Source organism: Penicillium lagena, assembly GCF_028827675.1.
Source record: "Penicillium lagena strain IBT 129212 chromosome Unknown utg000006l_segment0_segment0, whole genome shotgun sequence".
In the NCBI taxonomy this organism is placed as follows: Eukaryota; Fungi; Ascomycota; class Eurotiomycetes; order Eurotiales; family Aspergillaceae; genus Penicillium; species Penicillium lagena.
Window position 1 is genome coordinate 17,717 of NW_026623227.1, and position 25,432 is coordinate 43,148.

The 25,432-nt window shown below is 45.1% G+C and overlaps 8 protein-coding genes across 8 annotated transcripts; 2 read left to right on the forward strand and 6 right to left on the reverse strand.

Moving 5' to 3' along the window:
* Positions 1-3,915: 3,915 nt before the first annotated feature.
* Positions 3,916-4,988, forward strand: N7510_008161 (uncharacterized protein; the record flags this gene model as incomplete). Its single annotated transcript, XM_056980086.1, has 2 exons — positions 3,916-3,985; positions 4,033-4,988. The coding sequence occupies 2 exons, from the start codon at positions 3,916-3,918 to the stop codon at positions 4,986-4,988; spliced, it is 1,026 nt and encodes a 341-aa protein (XP_056830295.1).
* A 3,539-nt stretch (positions 4,989-8,527) lies between these two features.
* Positions 8,528-8,767, reverse strand: N7510_008162 (uncharacterized protein; the record flags this gene model as incomplete). The annotated part of the gene is made up of 1 exon (XM_056980087.1): positions 8,528-8,767. The coding sequence occupies one exon, from the start codon at positions 8,765-8,767 to the stop codon at positions 8,528-8,530; it is 240 nt and encodes a 79-aa protein (XP_056830296.1).
* A 92-nt stretch (positions 8,768-8,859) lies between these two features.
* N7510_008163 (lignocellulolytic auxiliary activity family 14 protein) lies at positions 8,860-9,582 on the reverse strand (the record flags this gene model as incomplete). The annotated part of the gene is made up of 2 exons (XM_056980088.1): positions 8,860-9,197; positions 9,480-9,582. 2 exons carry the CDS (start codon positions 9,580-9,582, stop codon positions 8,860-8,862), a joined length of 441 nt encoding a protein of 146 aa, XP_056830297.1.
* Positions 9,583-12,060: 2,478 nt separating this feature from the next.
* Positions 12,061-12,889, reverse strand: N7510_008164 (dynamin family protein; the record flags this gene model as incomplete). The annotated part of the gene is given in 2 exon segments (XM_056980089.1): positions 12,061-12,602; positions 12,613-12,889. The coding sequence occupies 2 exon segments, from the start codon at positions 12,887-12,889 to the stop codon at positions 12,061-12,063; spliced, it is 819 nt and encodes a 272-aa protein (XP_056830298.1).
* Positions 12,890-15,470: 2,581 nt separating this feature from the next.
* On the reverse strand, positions 15,471-16,487 carry N7510_008165 (WW domain-containing oxidoreductase; the record flags this gene model as incomplete). The annotated part of the gene is made up of 1 exon (XM_056980090.1): positions 15,471-16,487. The coding sequence occupies one exon, from the start codon at positions 16,485-16,487 to the stop codon at positions 15,471-15,473; it is 1,017 nt and encodes a 338-aa protein (XP_056830299.1).
* Positions 16,488-18,848: 2,361 nt separating this feature from the next.
* Positions 18,849-19,115, reverse strand: N7510_008166 (uncharacterized protein; the record flags this gene model as incomplete). The annotated part of the gene is made up of 1 exon (XM_056980091.1): positions 18,849-19,115. The coding sequence occupies one exon, from the start codon at positions 19,113-19,115 to the stop codon at positions 18,849-18,851; it is 267 nt and encodes an 88-aa protein (XP_056830300.1).
* A 3,517-nt stretch (positions 19,116-22,632) lies between these two features.
* N7510_008167 (DUF3431 domain-containing protein) lies at positions 22,633-23,460 on the forward strand (the record flags this gene model as incomplete). Its single annotated transcript, XM_056980092.1, has 1 exon — positions 22,633-23,460. One exon carries the CDS (start codon positions 22,633-22,635, stop codon positions 23,458-23,460), a length of 828 nt encoding a protein of 275 aa, XP_056830301.1.
* A 398-nt stretch (positions 23,461-23,858) lies between these two features.
* N7510_008168 (cinnamoyl-CoA reductase) lies at positions 23,859-25,062 on the reverse strand (the record flags this gene model as incomplete). The annotated part of the gene is made up of 5 exons (XM_056980093.1): positions 23,859-24,163; positions 24,218-24,317; positions 24,364-24,536; positions 24,583-24,757; positions 24,802-25,062. 5 exons carry the CDS (start codon positions 25,060-25,062, stop codon positions 23,859-23,861), a joined length of 1,014 nt encoding a protein of 337 aa, XP_056830302.1.
* Positions 25,063-25,432: the final 370 nt, after the last annotated feature.

Here is a 25,432-nt window from a genome sequence, read left to right on the forward strand (position 1 = left end):
AAATTTCATAGTCGCTTGCGTGACACCTATGCTATTGAATGCACTGGTAAGGAAGTGAACAATTTTTTCTCAGATATATACCTATGATTCTGCCTTCTGCGTAACATGTTCGGAACATTTCAACCCATGAAGAGTTTCTTTTGACAGACTACGAAGCTTAGAAACAGTTGGCGGCTATATCTCGTGTTACATACGTAGTGAATTAACAATGAAACTCGAATAGGCCCTGAAAAAGGCTTTCCAGCACCTCCAGCAGGACCAGAAGATACCTTTCAACGACGGCCAGCTGATGCAAAAAAGGAAGAAAAACAGCGCAAAGATGAATGAATGATACAAAAGACGAGAGATCCCATACTAGGACTGGAGATCAGCCAGATAAGTCACACCAGAGTCCATCAACCACCAAGCAGCCATCTCATGCATCCAACGTAACAATGGCCTCTCTAATGGCATAGCTCTGAGCTCTTTGCACAGTCTCCACATTATTGTTTCACTGCAAAACTCGACGCTGTTATCTCCTTCCGAGAAACTGATAGCTAGTCGGCCATCCAAATAGTCCATATTTTTCATCTGCATTTCGAACTCGACTTTATTCTTGCTGCGAGATTTCACTCGATACACACCGCAAACAAGGTCTCCTTCTTGAAAATCAAGGGAGGCGATATGTGATGCCGAGAAACTCATTCGCTCTTCGGCGGTTGTGCATGTGATCCGATATACAAAGGCTTGTGGAAAGTGGGAAAAGGCTATCACGTTACGTCGAACTAATTTTGTCAAGAGGGCATCGACGGATTCATCTGAGGGTAGCGATTTTCGCGAGATTGATCTTGCGCATAGGTAATATAATGCGTAGTACTGGCTCGAGAACACGGCATTAGGTATGGTCTCGACATGTACTAGCTTTGGACATAATTCGGAAAAGCTTCCGCAATGGAATCGATGCTGGATACGGCATGCCAGCTTCTGATGGAAGATGTAGAAATAGAAGGCCGATGAGCTAGCTATAATCGCAGCTGCAATCATGAGTAGACGTATCATCTTGCGATAATGACTCTTTTAACCCTAGCATAAGTTTCCAACCTAACAAGAGTATTTCCTTACCTCGGGCCGTTGATGTAGATGTCGACAAAAAGAACAGAAGATGTCAGCGCGTCATCAGAGGGGGATGGGGATTGAAACCTAGTTACTAAGGCTTTCTTGGCATAAGGTTGTCAGCTTTGGCAAAATTGGAATTAATAATACATGATTTTTGACATGCTAAACATGTACTGGGATACGGATAAAAGCCAATGATGTACAATTAGCGTTTGATGAATTCTGTTTATACTTTGATTGACTTGACTTGAAGCTGAATCAAGAGGAGTGTCGACAGCTCAACTATCTTCTCTAGATCACATAGCCTTTCTTCATGTTTACAACTGACCCCACGAAGACCCAGAATACCACTATACATAACATCTTTGGCATGGGGGTTCATTGAGAGCATAAATGCAGAGGCAATCAGCAGTCCGTGGAAGACTAATGTGTGAACATCATAGGCTAGGGAATAATATCGAGCGCCGAGCCAACGTAATAAATTCGCTGCGCACCGAGCCGGCCATCTCAAGCTACTGAGTAAAATATGCAAATATAACGGCTCTATAAGCGCGTAAATGCCTTAAGACATATGTATAGCGCGTACAGTTTTTCACCATATGTAAGCTAAACAAGATGAGGATCAGCCATTTTGCAGAATAATATGTAAACGTGGGCTAGGTCCATATCGGTAGCGTGTCTCTTCAATCAGCTGTTCTATCCCACATAAGACTTCACTAAAACAAGCACCATGCTGGATCAGAAATTGGAGACGATGACCTGGACCGTATTGCCAAATGTATCCTCTAGCAGTTTGGGAATCCCCGATGGAACTTGATTCAACAAAGCCCCATGTTAGAACAAAACATCCAGTGAGTAGCCCGGACCATATTGTAGGAATGTGTCCTCTAGTAACTGGTTGATACCACATGGAACACTTTCAAATGACGCACCATTCCGAATCAGAGTGTCTATTTGAAAGAATCTCCCTCCATCCTGACGAAATGTGTCCTCTAATAGCTTGTTTATTCCACAAGAGACTTCATTCAGCGTAGCACCGCTCTGAAGTATTAATTGAAGGACGTACCCGGTACCCTTTCGGCGAAACGTGCTCTCAACAAGGTCTCCGCATGGAACATATTTGAGTGTTGCTCCGTGCTCAACTAGTGCCTGTGAGACAGATATCTGTTCTTGTCGAAACGAATGTAGCAACAGCTGGCAACGCGGAAGGTAGTGTAATCCCTCAATAACTTGGTTTCGCTGATCTACATCACAGGTAGTCATATTTCTTACTAGCCACATAACACTATCCAACTGGAACACGTGATGCGTTCGTTGGCATGTTGCACAGAATTGCAAGAAATTCCAGAAATCGAGATTCTGAGCAACTAGAATGAGTATTTCCTCAGGCAAAAAGGAAAGGAAATTCATTCAATGGTGAAAAAAGCCGATATATGCTATGAATAAACTGAGTGATCGAGACGATAAGTGGACCTGTCAAAAAAATGAGCATTGTGGCATTTGGAAGGCGGAGGTATGACATGATACTTAATATTTCAGAAATGGCGCTGAAAACTTGATATTTACACGAATTCTCAACCTCTGCAATGAAGGCTAAATTGATTTATCCTCTCTTATTATTAATCAGCCCCCAAGATAACTAACTTATGCGAGGGCGTGTTACAAATGGTATTTTATGTAAGGTCCGTGATGACCACAATTTCGGCAATGTTGAGTAATCGGAAATTAACACGCCATGGTTAGCCCATGTCGACAGCCCCATCTTGAAAATAATCGGCATGAATGTTTGTTTTAACTGTTGCTATGGTTATAAATATGGACTCGGACCAATATGACTAGTAAACTTTAGTTAAATCCTTTCCATAGACAGGACGATCTAGAGGCAACTTAGTAGGTGGACGGTGGACTCACTGCGCGTTTGATTAACAATCATAACCTGTATTCTGAGGAGTCAGATACTGACTAAACTAACTAGTTAACGTTAGTATCGAATCTATTATCAATATGCGGCCGGGTTCCTACGACTAACGTTACTGGACCGGTCTTCTCATCATACATTTTGGAATCTGACAAAGGCCTATATCCCACATATGTGGCGTATTAACAATCGCAGAGTGTACGTGGTAAAACCAGGTTCGGGACTAATTGTCTAAAGAGACATTATTGATTCACAAATCATATGTATCTCGCAGCCCGGCAGTGGATGTGAACCAGAAGTCAGGTTTAATTGGTGGCGATTCTAGAGCAGGAGGCCGGAAGTAACGGATCCCATCCGAGCAAATACAAGCTTATTGTTCATCAAGAACGCAGATCTTTTATGTTACATTATCCCCAGAACCTTGGACCCCAAACTACTATCCAAATCATTGGTTAGCTTGTAGTCAATCAGGATGTCACGATCGAGAGTATGGTTCGTGCTCACCGTCATGGCCTGGAACGCCCATGTTACACTCGGGACGATTATATTGTTGAGTAACCATGCAACCGTGGGAAGTCGAATAACACCGACAAAAACGATGTGTGGAAAGTATGATGTCACCCGGATTCTTAAGGTCCCAGCTCAGCCACTTTCGGGCGTTGTTAGGCTAGACCCCGGGTAGATTCCTAGTTGACTCGTTGATGCATAGTGCTGGCTTTTCACATGGCCACTGGCTCAGTTTACAAACGAAATTACGCCGCAAATCTACCCCCATATATCCTCTATATATATTTCGTGTGCCTCCTCCTCCGACATGAAACTTCTCATACATTCTTCATTCTTGAATTGACTTTGAAATCACATGAGATATTTGTGTGCTAATCACTGCTTAAATCTACAAGATGTCGGAAAGTGCGAATTTAGTCTTGGTCATCGGTGGCACAGGGGCTCAGGGAACACCGGTCGTCAAAGGTTTGCCAAGCCTTTTCTGGTGGGAATATTGCTAACAAAGTTCATAGCATTGGCATCTGGTTCTAAATACTCCGTACGCGTCCTGACCAGAAATTCTTCATCAAAGGAAGCGACTGAGCTGGCCGCAATTCCTGGAGTGACGATTTTTGAGGGAGAGACTTACCACGAACCCACCCTTCGAAAGGCTTTGAAAGACGTCTCTTATGTCTTTGTCAATACCAATGGCTTTGCCATTGGTGAACAGGCTGAGATATACTGGGGCATTCGCCTCTACGAGCTGGCTCGTGAATTCCGCGTAAAACATCTCCTCTACGCGGGCCTTGAATACGCCTCAAAGCTCGGGAACTTTGACCCTAAATATCGGACTGGGCATCTGGATGGAAAGGGGAAAGTGGTCGACTATATCTCGAATCAGCCAACTACTCCGATGGCGTGGTCTATCCTGACGTCGTGCTTATATATTCAGGGCCTCTCGGAGATTCTCCGGCCGCTCCCGGACCCGAATGACTCAGAGACGATGGTCTTCGCAGCGCCCCTAGGGGATGGGAAATGTCCTCTTATCCATCTTGAGGACTACGGATCCTACGCCCGTTGGCTCTTTGACAATCCTGCTCGGAGCAAGGGGCTCGAATTGCATGTGGGTACAGAGGATATTGCGTGGAAAGACCTCGCCGCAGCCTTTACAGCTGTGACTGGTCGGAAAGCTGTCTACAAGGATGTTACATTGGACGAATATTTCCAACTTGGGATATGGCCGGATCCAGATGCCAAATTGGGTTATTCCGCCCGTCCTGACGAACCCACCCTCTTCACAGTGCGGGAGAACTTTTCGGGGTTTTGGAACACTTGGAAAGACAATCTGACAAAGAGGAATTATCAGCTATTAGATGACATATTGCCGACCAGAGTCAAGAGTGTGAGAGAATGGATGGAGAAAACTGGATATACAGGGAAGCCCGCATCGGTTCTGAAAGACCATCGTGATGCGACTCGAAAAGTTTAATTATTGAATCAGATAAGTTGATCCGTACCATGCTCGAAAGAGTGGAAGTATATGTCTGTCATTGTTTTGTATTTATATTTCATGCTTATGATATTCATTGTAGGTCCTGGAGAGACACTAGTGATCCATATGGTGCTATCTTATCTTCGTCTGTGGAGTGCATCCTAATTTGATTATGTGCATTCTCCCCTTCTGTACCATTCGTTTCCTCTCTGGACACGTTGCTTAATGTCCGTGTTGTATGACCAAAAAAAAACCACCAGGTTCATATTATTGGTTTCATGTTATTGGCTGGAGAGCTAGCCAATGTCGTGTGAGCTCAAATTGGTTTTCCCAGTGAACTTATTGTGCTGTCTCGGGATAATAGTTCGGACTTGGGTTGGATAATGCTTTCCATCTACTACAGTAAGTGTCAGTAGATTCCATCATTTCAAATTCAGTACTTCCCTATCTCCCTGGGCTTGCACGTCGGGGGTCCGGGGCGGGCGCGGAGGGTGTACCGAAGCGGGCCCCCCTCCACGGAATCGTGAAGTGTCTGCATTTCATGAGAATATGGTGGTATATCTGATTTCGAATATCGTTGTACAATGAGATTGTTTATAGGCTACTGTATACAATAGGAATATTGAAAAGAGAGCCTTTGCATTTACACAAGAGCATAGGGAAACCTAATGATAGGGAAAACCCACACTAAGGCATTTATGACACCCCATTCCATCCGACTAACAAGGATCCATCAACACGACATCTCCTTGTTGCTTACTTCTATCCATGCCGTGCCTCCGTCAGTCCTACATCCGGTTGTCAAGCGTGCCGAATCAAACTTCATCATGTACAAACTATCCACGTCGAGCCTCTGTCAGTTCTGTACGCGGTATTCGAAGCCATCGCTCTTCGGTCAAGGATAATCACTTCCCTTCTATTCACGCCCATCCTAGTCAGCGCTATGTGCTTAAAGGCGTCATTCTCCAGTCAAGGGTCATCACTTACCCACCGATGTTAACAAAAAGACTAACATCCATTGCATGGGCACTCAGTTGCGTAAAATGTGATATCCGGGAATTCAGTCTCAATGCCTAGTTCCACACAGTACTCCATCTGTTCATACGACATCTTATTTCCAGCAACCCACATATCGAGAGAATTCAGTGATCCAGTGGCACAGTTGTCTCCGCCAAAAATGATGCCATAATCATTAAAACACGACACAATGTTGTCTTGAATGTTTCCGCAAGCTGATCCGACCTGAGAATCCGAGATCCCACCGATGTTAATACCCATTCTGTTTCCTGCGTAGGAGTTCCCGTTCTGATCAAGCCCGTGATTGCCTACGCAGTAGGTGATAACTTGTGCATTCACCGTCAAGCTGAATGCCGCTAATCCGATTAAAATCGCCTTAGGGGTTTTGATAAACATAGCGGTGACTATGAGACGTTTAAGCCGAAGGAATTTTTGAAGTTGTTAAATCGTTTGAAGAAAGGCTTAATAATAAAAACTGATAATCTGAGAATTTCCAAATGTAACTCAGTCCAGGTTTTGTTGAAGGATATATATACCTTTGATATTCAAGTTAGACATTGCTGATGAGTACTGACTTACAGTCCTACAGATCGTAGGGTGGCCTTACATGATCCACTTTCCCAATGAGGAAACTCCTCCTAGAAAGTCCATAGGGCTGATATACAGTCACTAGTATTAGGAGGTGCTACTTAGCTTTAAGCCGCTTTCTAGCACTTATTTAGGTCTAAATCTTAGTAAGGTCCTAATAAAGCTCCTCTAATAATATAAGATTATAGACTAAGTACTCATAATTACTACGATGTTTTTTCCTTTCTTCTGGATCTAGATTATTAAAATAATTTCTAATTTCTTCCTTCATTTGAGATTCTGCAAGCAATTTATCTGGGCTTTTATAAGGTTCAAACCTTTTCTTATAATCAGATTCCTAACGACCTCTATACAATTGGCATAATACTTACACTATAGCAGAAGCTTCAGTTCTTCTCTACTAAGGACTAGGATGATAACTAGCGTATATAGTATCGCAATAGTCTTAAACATTGCCTTAAGCCCTATCAATAGCGGCTTTTGAGCACCTAGTCATAAGCCAAAGTTTCAGCTATTAGTCCTAGCTATCTCTAAGCTTGAGATGATATGTGAACTAGAAGTATCTTAATAATTAATGGCTAGTTAATACGACGAGCTTTCGTAATACCTTAATAGTAGTATATGATATAACTAATTTAGTCTATTCATAACTAATATTTCTAATAGCAACTATTCAGTCTAGTCCTCACATCTTCTAGAAAGAGCACTAGTCCGAATTTTTAGCGCTTATAAGCCTTGCCCGCGATGTGCTCTTAATCCCTACTACTAGTATAGGTATAGAGCGGCTTTTTAACTCTACTTAAGATGTCTACTACTATCGCTGAGGCTCTCTTAATCCTACAACGATCAAAGACCTAATGCTATTCGTGTGTACATCCTAGTTCGATATTAAGGATGAAAAAAGGGCAATAATCAATGAGTACCTCTCATTTAAAGAGATGTAGACGGCTAGGGAGGAAAGCGATACCTAGGCGAGTGAACTTGATCTAATTAGTGACGATGAGGAAGCAGGAGAGGGAGATTCTACTCAGATACGATACATAGATCAAGCTCCTAGCGAGCGAAGCTAAGGTAAGCGGCGAATGAGTATTATATCTACGCTAGAAGAGGGCGATAGATATGAAGATGAGGATAAAAGTGAAGATATAGGAGTCCTTCCACTACCTGATATGTAGCAGCGTATGTTAGAAAGAGTCCAGAAACGTTCAAGACTTCTTAATAGGTATGAAGCGATATGAAGCACAATATGTAGTTCTGTAGCCGATTTGATCTAAAAACAAAGCTCTTCTTATCTGATCTATATGAAATGTGTGGACTTCCTCTATAACTAGAAGATGTAAGCGAAATACTCAAAAATGCAGCCAAAATCTACATAAAATATGTAGGCCATGAGTTCCTACTGTTTGTCCTGTTTGATCACCTGCGGGTCACCCGTGGGACTTCGCCTCGAGAGGTTGTTGCCAAGTACAGCCAGGATGAAGACAGAGGAGTTTACGGTTCTGGCATTGAGTCCAGGACTTGTCAACACAAGGACCCAACCACGTAGGTATTCCATGATTTTGAGGAGGGCCAAATGCTAACTGTACTAGCTTTTGTTGAAGAGCTGGAGAAGTTCGGGGAGATGGTCAAGAGTTTCCAGGTTTACGAACCGAGTTTCCAAGGACCAATAACGCCTGAAGAAAGCGTCAAGGTGATGTACTCTGTCATCAGTGGTGCTAGTGTTAGTGAAAACGGTGCCTTTTGCTCTCACTGGGGAAACAGACCGTGGCTGTGAAATGAAGCATGTAGCTTTGATTGGTCTATAGATTGCAATCGCGACCCTGTATTCTGATAGTCACCCAGCGAATCCAGAATCTGGCTCTTGGGTTTGCGAGGTTTAATCACGGTCGCTGTCAAAGCATTGATTGTATTGATCTTTTCGCAGGGAATGTTTAATCGCCACCCAAGTCGCCAAAAATATCAGTCTGCGCACCCTCTAGATAACCCATGCTAGTAGAATAGGTGGGAACAGACGCGCCTTCCTTCCACTCGACATTGTTTCCTTCCCATTGGAAGGCAGCTATCATCTGCTTGGAACCATTGACTCCTGGACCAGGGGCGAGGCTGGGGATCTTGGGAATCCTGCCACTAGTGGGATTGATGATCTTGCACTTGTGGGCAGCCATGTACATGTTCTGCTGGCCAAAGCCATCCGGAACCCATCTATATCACTCATTGTTAGTCAGGAAAATAATTCAAATGCAAGGTCTATTATAACATGCACTTACCCGGTCACGCAGACGCACGCTTCGCAGGGAGCCAGATCAGGTATTGAATAGTTCGCCAGTCGCTCAAAGGGGGTCTGGGGAGCCGTCGAAATTACAACAAGCGTGTCCATGGTCACTTCCCACACGTTACTCTTATAAGAGATTGCGATTGCCGTTCCAGCGGCAGTCGTCTTGTTCGCCGCATGCAAGTTAGGCGAGGCCAGGCCCTTGGACGAGGTAACCAAACCTTCAGCCACGACCTCTTGGTTCGTCACCGAATAAGGAATGGGACGTTGGTTGTATTCCTTACCATCTGCATAGTAACCGGTCGAATTCTGCCAGTTCGCCCAGGGAACTGAAATTATCGCGTTGGCCGGAATCTCCCAGATGCCGGTAGGCTCAGCAAGGAGGCAATTCCGGCCTTTGGATAGGAACCTATATTTTTATATAAGCTAATCCTCCGATTATGGCGCCAATAATATTATTACACACCAGCTATCCCTTGTCAGGTTGTAAAGTGGATCGAAAACCACCAGATTGGGGTCGGTAGCGTTCTTCAACGTGCCTTGATAGGAGTTCTGCAAATCATCAGTCAAGGCCCCTTACAAGTCCGACAAGAATAAAAAATCAAATAAACTCACATCAGGGCAGAACATGCCATCGGTATACGCAGCAAGATGAGCGGAGGTTAGGTGGACGGCGAAGAGGATGGACGTCGATAGCTTGGAAAAGTAACCCATTCTGGACGATGACTGAAGAATTCTTTCTGAGTGTATTATGGTTGAAGAGGATGCTACATTGTGTATAAAATATCACTTTTAATTCACGTACATTACTATTAGTTAGTAATGTAGCGATTTCCCCTCCCCGCCTGAAACATGTTTGAAACGCTGGTCTAATGTTCCTGAAACAACTACCTCCTCTAGGGGAGGAATGAAACCTACTTTAATATCAACTAGGGACTTGATTAAACTGTGTATTTACGTATTCATTAATTCTGTCGTATTCTCATTGGATAAGTTGACGTGAAAACGTTTTGTTATAGCATGTGTGTGCGCTAATCAACATTTTTATGCGTCTTGACATAGCCTGAATCGGAAAATTATGCTAGAAAGAAACAACCTGGGTAACCCAGAACTCAGCTCAACATGGGTTCTAGGCTGGGCCTATGATCGATCACAAGGCTATGGATGGATCGATCGAATCGGACCCCCCTTCTCGTCGTGGTCTACGGACCCGGTCAGAGGGTTCGGGGCGCGGCCGCGGAGGGTCAAGAGCGGGCGCGGAGGGCGTGTCGGAACGGCACACCCAGGGGGGACCGGTTGGCAAGGAAACTGTTTGTCAAGGCCTAGTTTCTCTCTCTTCTTTCCCTTCCTCATCTTCGGTGTCCCGTCGACCACTGCGCCCAATATGACTTCCTGATCTTTGCTGGTTTTCTCCTTGGTAGACGCCCAGTCACACCTGAGTCTTAGGGGCCCACGATCAATCTTAGAAATATACTGAGTCGCACCCATGGCCTCCCTGCGAGTCTCTATTGCCCGAATCCGTGATACCACGACAATGGGTGTATCGTGAGACAGAACAGACCTGGACAACAACCTATTCCGGCCCTGTTCTACGAATGAACATCTTCCCTCGTTTGGGGTGAAGGCACGTGTATTAGATGAACAAAACAATAACAATCATAGCAAGGTGATGGATTCTTCCGTATTCACGCCCGGGGTGTGGGAAAAACCCGGTGGGAAAAACCATACCTAAAGAAAGCTATATCGCAAATATTACTCTACCTAACCAGAAAGATCCTTGGGGCTTTGTTCTAGTGCCTGCTGGAGCTGGACTGCTTTGATACGACGTCGACTAGTCTCCGAGGAGTCTGCAGCCAACCGCAGTAGCTCCTCGTCTGAGTAAGCACTGAAAACGTTTGGATCAAAGACATCTGTCAGAGGTCTGAGTACGTGCCGCTCAATCACCTGCCGACAAACATTGTCAACGAAGGTTTTCATCGTAACCTGTATCAACAGCTCAGCAAATATTCAATTTTAATGTTGAAGATGATCACCTTATAGTAGGCATTAAGGTCAGTTATCGCCTCGTAACAAGCTCGATCGACCATATTGACTTCAACCCGTTCCTGAAGAGCGACGACCATTCTGTTCATCTCGTCTGGAGAATTAGTGAAATGGAATCTACCACCCTATCCACTTTGAGTTGCACTTTCCACAGATTTTTTGATCTGCGCTTTTGCATCGCTCTGCCGCGCCTTTTGGATGTTGTGGAATAATAATGATTATACGTGACCAGATGACTCTGTTCATCGCGAACTAATTTTCTGAGCTCAGTATAAGTGTTTTCAGCATTCCTATTCAAGAGATTTGTGACACCTCTCACCAGGTTACCCCTAACGTTTACGTCTTTGACAACAAAAGCTATAGCTGATTCCGTGAAGTGAGACACTAGATTCACAACAGAGTCGACATGACGCCGCGAAATATCTTCCCAGCGAGATGATTGGCTATGGAACAATCGCTGTAGAAGGGAGTGGTTATAGTTTCCAGGAAGTTCACGACCTCTTGACTGATGATACATCTATTGTCGTAAGCATTATCCTACCAAAATGTCTTTTCCTTCTCACCTCTTTTATCCAAGTTGTCATCTCCTTTTTCGTAACCAGAAGCTCTTTTTTCTGATCATCCCCATCTCTAGCATCATCATCATCTTCAAGCTCTGATTCTTCAGAGGAAGCAGTTTTGCCATCATGCGAAGTGATCTTCCTTCGCTGACCGTGCCTCCTCATATAGCTTGCAAACTTTTCATTCTCTCTGTGTACCACTGCCCGGAGCTGACGAGACGAGTTTGCTTCATCAATCAGAAAAAAGTATCTATCACGATCGTCATAATTTCCATCGAGGCCATTTCTGACGATGTAATGAAAGTTATTGCTGACACGAGTCAGGAAAGTGCGAATTTGGCCGGGAGTCGTTCGTTCATTTCCGAGGTCTGAAATCTCTTCGCGAACACGCTTCAGCAAAGTCTGAATTTCTTTCTGGACCTTTGGAAGTTCTCGCTCGATATGACTATCAAGTAATCTTTCCAAGAATGAACGCAGATTGTCGATTCCGATTCTTGACTGGTCGAGATCTTGGACCCTCCACCGTTCACTAGAGAAGAAATCTAATTCTGCCCGATGGCGTTGCAGGAAACTCATTTCCTGAGCTAACTCATTCGGAGAAGGATTTATTGAGAAGAAAGAAGCCGAGGTTCAACTTCATGCGATCTTGGTTTTTGGCTAGTCGTGCGACTCGCTCTTCTGTGTCATCGTTGATAAGGTCGGGCTTTGTGATGATCCCTATAGTCCTGACACCCTCTTTGTCGAAATGACGTGCCCTCTGAATGATTTTCTGCGTTTCTGCGTCACTACTTGCTGGGATCACAGCAAGTATTATAGTGCGCGAGCTCTCCATGTAAGAATCGACAAGCCCTTGAACGAGTGAAACGTCTTCCTCATCCTCAGATACGGAGATCAAGCCGGGATGATCAACCAATGTCAGATGAAGACCTGTACTGCCGACCAACTCCAGTCTGAGAACGTCTGCAGCAAAAGCAAGGGCATCAGCGGAGTCGCTGAAGCCACGGACTCCCATCAGACGAGAAGCATCATGAATTATTTTGGGTAATTCGCTGAAGTCCACAAAGCCGCGTTGAAAAGTGGCAAATCGTTCTTTCTCCTCATGTGAGCGAGATGCGCTCGGCAAAAGGCTAGCTGTCGTGACGAAGGACGATCTCCGTGGGAAACTGAGTACAGAACCCATCTTTGCGAGGAAAAGGATATCCGCTGATACCCTCAAGAACGGAGCTTTTGCCTGCTGATTGGTCGCCACAAACGGCAAGCTGTGGCAAGGCAACATGATCGCCAACCCCGTTGGCTCGAACTAGGTCGATTTGATTGAGTCTTTCGGAAGTTTTGCCAGGGTGAAATCCAGGCCTAATGCTGCCGTCACTGCCATCATCAGCTCCATCTCCCTCGTCAGGAGGGATTGATTGGTGCATAGATATTGTCAATGGTGGGTAAATGGTAGACAGGGTAAATCAGACAATGAATACAGCTTCACAGTTCTATTTGGTGCCGGCATCTTATATTTAGCTTTTGAGTAGGGGCATAGAGAAATTCGGAGTCATTACAAACCATAGCTGTCGTTTGGATAGCATTAGCCCTGGATTCCGACCCGGCAAAACTTCCAAAAGACTCAATCAAATCCACCTAACTCGAGCCAATGGCGCTGGCGATCCCGGCCATCAATCACCACTTATGATGCAGAATCTGGACCAATGGTCTAACGACGGGGGTGTGCCAGCCTAATAAGCTTCTTGTGATAGGTGAGACAACAAGCCGTAGAATACCATGTCAACAATTTTTGGCATACTCTAGTAATACGTGACTTAAGAAATTCCGATAGTCAACGCATGCTCACCGGCGCAATTAATGTTACATTTCCGGCTGACTGTACTAAGTGCCATTGGTTGGGTTATGCCACATTCTATAAATCATAATTCTTCCCAAATTCCTTATAAATTGTTTAGGTGTTCGACATTCTCGAATGTCAAAGGGGCCGAATCGTTTCAACCCCGAGATCTTTACCGTCGGCGTCGCCTGGTTTGATCTCTTGCTCATTCCATAGTCCTGATATTTTCCAGCATTAGAGAGCGCTATTTGCGATATTGACAGAAAACAATACCGAATTTGCGCTCTCTTTTCCATCAATAGTAATTGGTGATGAAATCTTCCGTACATGGTTGCAGTTTGTAAGTCCTAAATTCTGTGCGACCTGTGAATAATGGGTATTTCGAACGAAATTGCAGGCCATCCACTGACTCGAATAATCTCCCCAACCTCGTCTCCATAGCTCGATGGCGCGACGAGCCAGCCCAATATTGCGCAATCAACATTATAGCACCCGCTTGCAAGTTTTCGAGGCAATTATTCTCAGCCGGCTGTTTGTTATTAAACGATCTGAATATATCTTAGGCAAAGGACTCCGCAGAGAACAAAGAGACCTCGGCAATGTCTATCTCTCTAGCAACCAAAACTACTCCTGCATCACTTGAGTATAGCGCACCATAAAGATGATCGAAATCAAAAACCCGGTGGAACAGAATTGACGTCAAACGTTGGACGATGAATCAACTGAAAATTATGGTGCCAGAACGTTATTTACGTATTGACAAACCTGGATGTGCTCGAGCTTGTCAAAAGATTATGGACATTCAACATCCACTCATCTTGCTATATTTATTGTTACAGGTATATTATTAAAGCCGGATTAAAGCATACCATCTGCTGGTGGATAGTGTCGAGGTTGGAGGCCTGAGAGTTTTTGTAAAGATATTGAATCTGAATTGACGGTATGTACGCCTCATTCGCATTGTCATGAAAACCTTTTGTGATTCCGTTGGAAGGGATGATTCCCTACAACTTGTTCGCTGCCATGAGTGGATCATCGAAAAGCTTTACCTCAATAAGAGGACCCAGAGGGTTTATATAAATTTTCCTCGTGAAAGAAACAGGACAGAACATCGGAGTAACTTGTGAAATCCGAATTGAGATCCTGTCTTTCTTCCCAGCCCTTTTGGAAGTGGCAGACCATCCTTCGAATACTATCACAGTGCGGAGTTTGATGAAACCTTTCCTTAAATGTATCGGGTCCTCCAATAATGAGAGATCTGATCAGCTTAGCTTCGTATTTCGTACCATACGAAAGGTGAGAGAGTCCATTAACCTCGTCCGTCTTAGATGCCAGGGATACTTTCGGCTGTGCACCGGCAGCACACGCGCGAGTGTAGAACCTATAAATCAACGCAGATATTTTGCCTTTCACACCATAGTCACATAATGTATAGCAGAATTTAAGGCGACCAATGTTGATTAAAGTTCTATTATTAGTCAATCCACTAACTACTCGAAGAAGCCGCTCGTTCAAAAAGATAATATTATTTCCACCAGTTCCAGCAACTCCAAGGCAGGTTCGGATGGATCCGACTTAGACTGTCCATTCCATACGACATGCCCTCAAAATGGAGTGGCTGGAATAGAGGAAGACGCTACTTGCAACCATGCCAGGTCGTAATCATAAGGGAGGCCTGCTCGTCTAGAAACGGAAGATGGGAGTGAATGAAATGAATAGATTCTGGAATGCCTAGTAGAGAAATAACATGAAACTATCTACAGATCTATCCATGAGGGTCCGTGGGAGTGAACACGGTCTCAACAGCTCGAAATCCAGAGAAGACATTGAGAGACCCAGAGCAAGGAACAGGATCTGATGGGTGGGTGCCTGAGGTGTCAGCGCCCACCGCCCTAGATAGATAGGATTTCCCTACTGGGAGATCATGATCAATAACTTCACTACCCGTTCGTTTCCTTTCCATGATCTCTCTCCAGGTCTCTGCTGTGACGTCCGACGACCTCCCCTGAGTCGACCGGCCATCAGGATCTGCTCCTTACTTTTCGCCAGATATCCAATAACGATCCTCAACACGCGAACAATATTTTCTTAGAGAGGAGGAAAAGATGATAGTTCTTGTAAATAACATTTCACAAGATGCGTCAAACAAAAATTTATATCTCCGTCGGCTAGTCGTCATCGTAGACATCAACTAACTCGCAAGAGATTTTCCACAGCTGATCCTCTGCCTCCTCGTCAAACGCATGGGACGCATAGCCCCGGTAAGCAGGATTGTGCGTCCCTCCTTCGAAAGGTCCCCACTCCCCACAGTCTTCAATATAGATACGTCCTTTACCTTCAAACTCCTTCCCAATTGCTGCAAGCACTGATGTGGCCGCACCTTGCTCGGGAGACTTGAACGTATTTTGCAATCTTGTGTCGCTTTGAAAGGCCTGTGTCACCGAGATTGGGAGATGGATGCCGAGATTAGTCCAGATGCCACCGGGATGTACGGTCAAGCCATGCAGTCCGCGATTACCGTAATGCCGTTCAATGTAATTCGCCATGTAGATATTGGCGGTTTTGGACTGAGCATATGCATCGAACGGAGTGTAAGAATCGGGCGCATCGAAATTGAGGTTGTCGAAGTTCACGCCGTAGCGTCGGTGGCCGGAGGATGTGAGTGCCACGACTCGTGACTGAAAATTCGATGTCGAGGATGCCAGAAGAGTGGGTTTGAGTAGCTGGAAGAGGAGAAAGTGCCCGAGATGATTGGATCCGAACTGGGCTTCGAAGCCGTCCACAGTGGTCGTCCGGGTCTGGATGGCCATGACTCCTGCATTGGCGATTAGGACGTTCAACTTGTTGTTCGGCTTCTTCAAAAGCTGGGCGGCGCAGGACCTAACACTTTCAAGTGATGCCAAGTCGCAATGTAGCAGCTCAACACGACCAGGACAGAGGATAGAAGCGAGGGCTTGCTCGCCCTTCTTCAGATCCCGAACAAGACCATAAACCGTAGCATTTGTTGTTGCTAAGGCACGAACAGTTTCGATGCCAATTCCAGAAGAGACACCAGTGACAACAAAGACTTTGCCGCCAAGTTTGCCCTCTAGAGCTTCGTCTTCTATTATTTGGAGAGCTGTTGGACGTCTATCCCCGGGTCCATCAAGATGTAGGTGTGATTCTATGTATCTGCTGGTCGACATTTTTGATACATGAACCGGAATAGCACATCTCATTTCAGCGCGCGTAATTGAGACGATGCTTTAACTGTTTTCTTAACTTACAATGTCCTCTTAAACTTATTTCATCTACTGCGAGAGACCGGAGATACAATTGTAAGGACGGATTTAACGGTCTTATCGGACTTTCTGTCAACACCTGCTGTCTCTGATGTTAGTCCGATTGGGACGCTAATATCTATAGCACGGGAGGACTGACGGGATGATTTTTTTGTTTCAAGATTATATCACTCGTTCATCATTTAGATCTATACATGTCCGCGGCGGAAGAACCTCGGGACCGAAACCAGCTAGCAGGTATTAACTTGGAAGGGCTTGACAAGAAATCCGTGTCGTGCTTCTATAACAGAATGTAGCTCACTAAACAGAGTGGATTAACTGAGGTGCAGAAGACTACCTATCTGATTATGTTAGTTATTAACTAACGTAATCGGTAATCGAGCTGGACACGCAACCGAGCTGAACACCCCAAAATACTATAGTAAACGCGATATTTTTATATCCTTATATCTCAACAGCAAAAACAACAACAACGACGACGATGACGTCTTGACTCTATATAATCATTGATTGGATATTTTGTCAAGATGTAACTGGTACTATCTAAGGATATTCAACATACCGAATCAATATTTAATTGTGTTACCATAAAATACGGTGTAATTTTTGATCCATAAAATTCAAATATATATATCTTGACTGTGCACCTACCAAAACCCTCAAGTCCGCCAATGCTCTATAATTCGTCCTTGTAATGCCGTATCCTAACAGGAATCCAAAAAAGTGATATGTGGTGATATTTAAGATTGTAAATTGCGTTTACTATGGTGTTTTGGGGTGCGGAGCTCGCTTACTGATTACGTTATACAGGGGCGCTGATCAAGCACGAAGTCAGACAGACGCTTTGGGTTTTGGGATGATTGAAAATGATGGTATTCAGGTCTAGCTATCATGTCCATATTTATAGCAGAGAAGCGGAGAAACTCTACATACAGATGAGATCTGGCCACATCGGGGCATAGTTCTCTGATTGGGAAATTGCCAGATGAGTAAGCGTCAGAATGCGGAAGTTGGCTAAATTACCTGGGTGGCCATTATACTGACAAATACTACGAACCTCGGTCTGGTGGCATCTGGGCCTTATCGCTGCACGACCGGATTTAAGTTGGCCCATAGCGCCCCGGAAAAAAACCTAGCTACAGAATGATAATTTAACGGCCCCACGTTTGAATTCACATCAAAGCCTCAACGGCCCATAGTTTTCACACATTAATCTTCCAGTGACTGCTGATTGCCTCAGCATTTTATCCTCTCTATGACCCCCCCTCCAGACTTCGAAGCCAGCAGTTTCTTGGAGAGTGTAGCACATACTACACGGTCTATCGCGACTTGTCTTCGGAACAACAAGCTGGATACGAAGAAGATCCAAATAATTCTATCGGAATACAGTTCTGATGCATTAATACACGGTCGCCTGATTGACATGGCGCGGTCTGATGATCGTTGTGTTGACCATGCAACATATTTGCTCCTTGCTCACATCGACTTTCTTTCGTGGCTGGTTTCGCATAACTATACAGTTACTGCGAGCTCGGTCAAATGGTATAGCTACAAAACACTGCAAAACAGGAACCGCGTGCGATATTCTCATTCATCTCCGAAATCGGGACAACTCCAGGAGTTGATTGAAAGAATACGGGAAAGGGAAGAACTCGTTCGGGCTGACATAGCCCGCTATCAAGTGAGCTAATTCCTCCAGGTTGTTGATTGGGAGTTACTCGCTAACTAAGGGACTCGAGATTACTGCCGGCCTAGATGGCTTCCAGCATTGCGTATCCCTTCCTTGTTCTCCAGGGAGTACATCACCTGAAGGTAATATCTCACTTACAACCCTCATCGGATTCTGCGATGAGTAATATCATTTGTACAGAATTCTACGACGCAATTCGTAAAGGCTGGGATACTGCGGAAGGTCTCCATTGAACTTGACTCAACTGTGCAGCCGTCCACTGTTACTTTGTGAGGGATCATTAATTGGATTAAATACTGCGCGATGAATCTGACTGCAAATCATCTTGGTTGGTGGTGTAAAGGGAAAGCGTCTTGAAGTCGCCTGGCATTTTTAAATATCGCCTGCTTACACTTATGGTCTGTTTGCGTAGGTTGCTATAACAAGGGTCAAGTAGTAATTGCTTCCAGGTCACAAATAGAGATTATTATTTCCAGGAAGTTATCAACGGACTATATGAGCCTCGACGCTTCGGCCATATAAGCAATACTGGGTGTACGGAAGCGTGCGCGGTGTCGATGGGATATCGAGAATCTTTATTCGCATACCACGTCCAGATGATGGTAGATCTGTGTCGACAATTGAAAATTCACGCGCAGTTGGATGGAATTCTCAATTCCTTCAACATATTCTGAAGTGTTGATGATATCCAAGTCGTCCGCGTTATCCAAGCTGAAGATATCTAAATCAGGATCTTCCCCTTCCATATCATCGTATCTTTCACCGTATTTGTCGCTTGTTATGTCGAGATGAGAAGCTGGATTCAAATTACAGACCAGCATATGCATCAGACTCAACAACATGTTGGAATGTCCAACTAAGACCCAGAGATCACAGTCTCGGTTGTAGAAGACTCTATTCATCTTCTCTTCGTCTTTTCGGTATCACTCACTTTGATCGGTGTCCATGTCTTCGACAGGGAATCCGGGGCCTTGAGGCTTTATATTCTTAGTCCTGCTACAAATAGTTATTAACAAGTTCTGAGTCTCTGCGGCTTGTTGCTGCTACCTTGAAATTGAGGTGGTAGAGGAAATCCGGTTGAAGTAAGTTTTGTTATTAAAGGCACTACTTGATAAATAGAACAAAATCGTGATGGTCTGTTTCAATACGTGTGTTCGGGATAGTAGACCTGAGCTTGACCTTGGCTAGATTTCTCTAGATCTGGCTCGACCACCCGGCTAGGTTCATAAGACCATGTGATGATCATTCTATCTCAAAAGTGAGTGGTCTAGGCAGTTTAACCAACGCCCAAAACGTTGGATTGAGGTAGATAACATAGGATGCACATTGCCCGACTGGTGACTTGGCATCCAATGGAACCACATCCGAACTGGTGCAGGGTAGCGACAACCTAAGCGAAAAGACCGCGGGTATCTTTTTGCTTTCTTTCTATTTCTAGTTTGTATCCTGAAAGAAATATTTTTTTTTTGTTATTATATTTCTTGCAACCGCAGGACTGGGACCCTAGGGAAATTGAATAGCGTAGTTCAGGAGCATATGCGAGTACTTTGCAACCCAGCGACCGTAACAGAATCATGAGGAGTCCTGCAAAAGGCGCCAGCCCTTGGACGTGCGGTACTTTGTGAGCTCTATGACATGAAAATGCCATCATTGTGGTGGAGGCGGGAGCAGGAAGCCAAGAAGTAGCGTGCTGAACTTACACGAAGGGCATTAACTTGGGCCGTGGAGGGGGCGAAACGGGAGTCGGAGCTTAATAGGAGACCTCGCTTGACAGTACGCCATTGTCTACTGTAGATAGGAAGGGGATCGCGCTCTAATAGCATCAATTGACCACGGATGGTAATTATTGCGCTAGAATAGAGTTAGCATAACGGTACGTTGTGGTTTGCTTGACTCGTGAAGCATTTTATCCTTTCCGATCATTTCTAGAGATGAAATGGTCTATTGGGATGTTTTACTGGATTATCAAATGGCATCACCCGATTATTTATGAGGCCGTAAAATCGGGTGAAATGGCATTTTGCGATGTTTTTTTTGGGTGGTCAAGCCTGATCACTTGATCATTGCTTCTGGGGTGTATGCGCTTGAGAGGTGGTTAACTTTAACCACCCCAATCCTAGTGAACAGAATATTCTGATATAACTGATGGGTGACCAAATTGAATCACTTTCATAATTCTTGGGGTAGTGAAATGGCGTGTCTATGTGTTTTAGGGGTAATTAATGTTAACACTTCTGATCATTGCTCCATATGGCAACTAGAAGAGATCCCGAGTAAGGCTCGGTGTGGCTATGGCGGCGACCTAAGTAGTTTGAACATTGTTTGAACCGAAGGGCCGCGCATTGTCGACCGACATGTTCTAATTCTAGTGGGTCATTAAGCAGCGTTATCAGACGCCTCCGTCGGTGTTTGTCGTATAACACCGAGCTCACACCACACCTGGGAGATCTATTGGTCACTTAGGAGGATAATGAGGCAGAATCATTTCGAAAGTCCGGCAAGGTCAGACAAGAATGCCAAGTCTTTCTCTGTAAGAAGTGTGTACAATCACAGAATATTGTATTACGGGATTCCGGAGACCGAGAGAGCACACTGCGTAGCACCGTAACGACCGTGATACATCATTTGCCCCGTGGAATGGTTCTGAATCAGAAGCTGTTCACCATTATTATCACGAAGTCACAACTAGTCTAACAGTCTAGTCTCCTCGCGTGGTAAGAAAAAACAAGCTCTAAGCTGAGAACAAATTAAGTCAGGCTGGTTAGATTGGGCCACCCAGCAAGGATCCAGATGATTCAATCTCTTTATACTTGAGCTTTTACGCATAGGCGATTTTGAATTACGAGAGAAGCGATGGTCCCTAGGAACATATGTCTCATTATAACCACAGCGACAAGACGCCGATCAACAGCGCTCGAGTTCCTCTCGCTGATGACAGCGCAGCTTGCATCCATCACATTTCATGGATGATACTGGTACCATAAACAAGAGAGACAATAGCGAGTATTCAATGTCTTCCATGCGAGGGCTCGAGCAGAACCTATGACCAATTCTTCGCATATGAGTCATGAATCTACCGCTTTGGATAAGCTTGGATTCGTTGGCGCGAAGACAGAAATATGCGAACTGGTCGAGAGCAATATGTTGCAATATTATTGAGTGACACACCTGTACTAGACAGCACCGTAGCAAGGCAGTGAAATGGCTTGAGAAAGTCTACAATGACGTTCAATAGTCACTATCATGCCTCAAGCATAAATTATATTCCGTTCGTCACATAACCGCTGGAGAGGGCCTCTTCTCAGCGCCTGACAGAGCTGGGGGCTGTCGGAATTGGGGCTCTTGAGTTGCTGTGGGGTTGGGCTCCAGGATTGGGGCTTGAGTGATAGGATACGGGTGGTTGCTACTAGGATGAAATGGCGACTCAGGATACTCCAAAAAGCGGGGATTTGATCAAGCCGATCATTCATGAGGGCGTGAATAAAAATGCGCCAAATATGGCGAAAGGTGTCCATCGTTTGGTTAGTGACAACTGCTAGGTGAAGCAGGAGGCGGTTGCGCGGCCCAATATATTAGCCTGGTCATCAAACAGTGGGTCGATAATTCTGACAGTTTTTTTCTCTTTCTGACACTCCGTACACCCAAGAGAGACGTTGTCTCACTATCTTGTCGAGGGGTCGCTTCGAAAGGTTGCATGTGATATCCACTCCTTTCGCGGGCAGGAGCTCGTGCTGAGTCCCATTATTTGGCATTCTGAGGATCTGTGAGAAATTCAAAATTCAAGATGGTGCGAACCAGGCTATTTAACTATTCAATCCATACTCCCAGTTCTCTTTGTTTGCTAGATAATTGGTCGTCTATAGCAAACAAAGAATCCAGCCGAGAAGAGCCACTTTTGGGTCCTATCCCGCCATCCGATTGGTAGGTCCTCCGCCAAGGGCTATTGTGAGATCTGATTGTCTACAGTACCCAAACGCGGCTTGTTGCTGAACAGTTAGGACAAATGTAAAGGAAAGCCCGTGAAGCTATAGGGCCCGGTGCTTCAGCGAACGCGCTTTCAATGTGTGTAAAGCTGTGCATAATGCTCTCTAATGGTAGACCTATCTACCCGCCCCCTGTAATAAATCGGGCCCTCACCGCGCTCAACAATAGGGACTGATTAGAAGGACTAGACCCGACGGATTAGACCCGCTCCGCTGGTTCTATACCGTGGTTACACAGCAAAGTTTGCTGCCTCAGGCAACACAAATGTCGCCTCTTCCGATGGACAACGGGTGAGCCGTGGATGTTATCACAAACAGAGCAGCTAAACTTATTCTCTGTATTCCATTGCCTCGCAATGATTATAAACCCCTCAAAATGCGCCGCAAAGTCCACAGAGCACTCATCCAACTCCTATTCTTCATTGCTATTCTCTCCCTAACCCTCTTCCTGAACCGCCCCCAATTCAGCTCCGCACCCAACATCTTCGCATGGACAAAAGTCCGGTACAGAACCACTGCCACCAAACTACCAGAGGCACGGGATATCTGTCCCAGTCTATCAGAAAGAACAAAACCAGCTCTAGTTGTATCCCGCGTCTCATCAGATGGCGATCCCTCATGGCTATCCGACATGCTCTCAACCCGCTACCACATCTGCATCTACAATGTCGATAGCCCGATCGACACAACCTCAGTCCACCTCCAAGTCCCCATGAATCGGGGCCACGAAGCAATGGTGTACTTAACCTTTTTGATTGACAACTACAACGCTTTTCCGTCCTCGGGAGCGGTCTTTGTGCATGGCTCCAGATGGGCATGGCACAATGATGCAAAGGACTATGACAACGTCGCTCTTCTCGCAGCACTAGATATCCCCCGTGCCCTCACGCCGAGCGGATATCATAATCTGCGCTGCGACTGGAGTACGAGTACATGTGACCCTTCTGCACCGGCGCAGGGAAGTCTTGAGATGAGAATGCAGGCTGCTCTTGAGCCATGGAGTGCGCGTGCGGCGAGTGAGATTGCGCTTCCTCTTGCGCTGGATGCGCTTTTTGGGTGGTGGGGTTTGAGGTTGGGGGAGTCTGGGGGAAGAATACGCCTTGGGAGAACTGAGGCTGTTCGCGCGCAGTGTTGTGCGCAATTTGTTGTTTCGCGTGAAAGGGTGTGGCAGCATGAACACCTCTTAGTCCGTACGGATTGGTAAATCATTGCTTTTCCGCTTATCTGCTACGGGTTTCTTGGTGATACTACGTGGGAACTGACGAGCGGAACCATGGCGTAATTGCCGGTTCTTTCATATCCCATATCACTCTAAACAATTGACTCGAATTTTCCAGTTTTGCAATGGTAAAGTACTTGCTCCTTGTCTCGATCACGACTTCTCTAAAATAGTAAAATTGCAGTGAGGCCCAGATACACGTTCTTTCTACTTTGAAGAGCCCCACAATAATGAAGAATACGTATTAAATACGCCCTTGCGGGAAACGCCCCAATCAACTACTAGCATAGAAGCATGGTCCACTCAACGAAAGTCCGTAAAATTGCTCATCTTCATCAAAAATACACTTATGCCGCCGAGACAAGTTCGATTTGGATTTGGTGTCAAAAGGAATTGGCAATGCCATTGGTAATTGACTTTCGGAGAGAAGTCCAACCTGACCGACCAAAGAAGTCACTTAAAATCTTCTCCGCCTTTTTTGATTCTGTGAAATCAACTAAACAATACATCTTTTCTGATGGAGGGTCCGGGATACGCAGATTATCCGGACATAAGTCCCGTAGTATTTCGACGACTTGATGCCAAGTAAATGGTTCCGCAGTTGCAAAGATTCTCTCAGAGGCGAGAGAGGTGTCTAGGAGTGCTGCAACATGAAGGCGAGCAGTATCTTCAACATCAACATACCACACTAGATGCCTGGTTAGCAAACCTGTCAAGTTTCATGAGATTTTATTCATCTGACCAGGAGGGTAAAGCCTCATAATATCCCCATAGCCTTGCAAAATCCTGCATATTGCTGCCATACTTGGTCCAACTATCTGGGGGCAGAGATAAGAGCCGAACTAGCTAATGAATTAGCAAAAACTAATTTACTAGCCGAATACTTACGTTATAGTCGGGTACAACGGAATTGAAAGCAAAGCTTGGCCTATTTTCCTCGACCCACAACCAAGCCTGTCGCTCACTTTCTGTTTTAGACGCAGCGTAGACGGAAAGGCCGGGTAAGCACGACTCGGGTGTATTCAATTCCACAGCGTTCAATGAAGTCTCGTTATATGTTCCTGGACGAATAAGCGATGAAATGAGATTTTGTCTCTTGTATCATACCTTTGTGGATTTTAGCGTATTTGTTGGCTTGTGGTAGTATGCAGGCGGTAGCAGAACTTGTTAGAACAACTCGCTTCACGGTGGATTGCTTCGACGCTGCCTCCAACCATGTCAAAGTAGACTTGACGGCCCGAGTAATGATTTCATGATCATCAAGGAACGAATTATCAGTTGCCTGGGCTATTAGTTCTAGCTTGCACAAATACAAGAGCCACATACAATTAGAGCCACTCCAGCAACGTCCGCCATCAGACGAGCGATGGCATCATGCTGGCCAAAGTCTGGAATGACCAATTCAAACCGATTGCCATACCTGTTTTGAAAAAATTCGTCCACCCATGGGCGAGGTTGGCGTACAGTCCCGCGAACACGATATCCCCGTTGCAACAATATATTGATTACATGCGACGCAATGTAACCATTTGCGCCAGTGACCAGAACGATTGACCCGGCTGATAAACCGTACAGATCTGTAGCCATTGTGTAAAGGAGATGCTTGTGATATAGGAAACCGTTGGCAGGCAAGGGGAGGTCGGAGCACTAATTAAAGGGCGAGGCGTCTGACCACACCAGGTAATTGCTTTCAAGTAAACTTAGCTTGTGAATGGTTTATCGGAATTACCGGATCAAGAGTTCGTCTGGAATCCATTACTCAGCCATTGGAACGATAAAACAAAACGTGAATCTGTTTACACAGCCTCAGTGAGCAAAACAAAGAATTGCTTCGATGATCAGTAAGGACTTATATTCGACCAGTTAAGTTTTCCCAAGCGTGTGCGCGCCAAGTCTACAAATTACATCGTCTGGTTTGAATTTCTGAATAAATTAGTTGATTCCAATCATGTCGGGA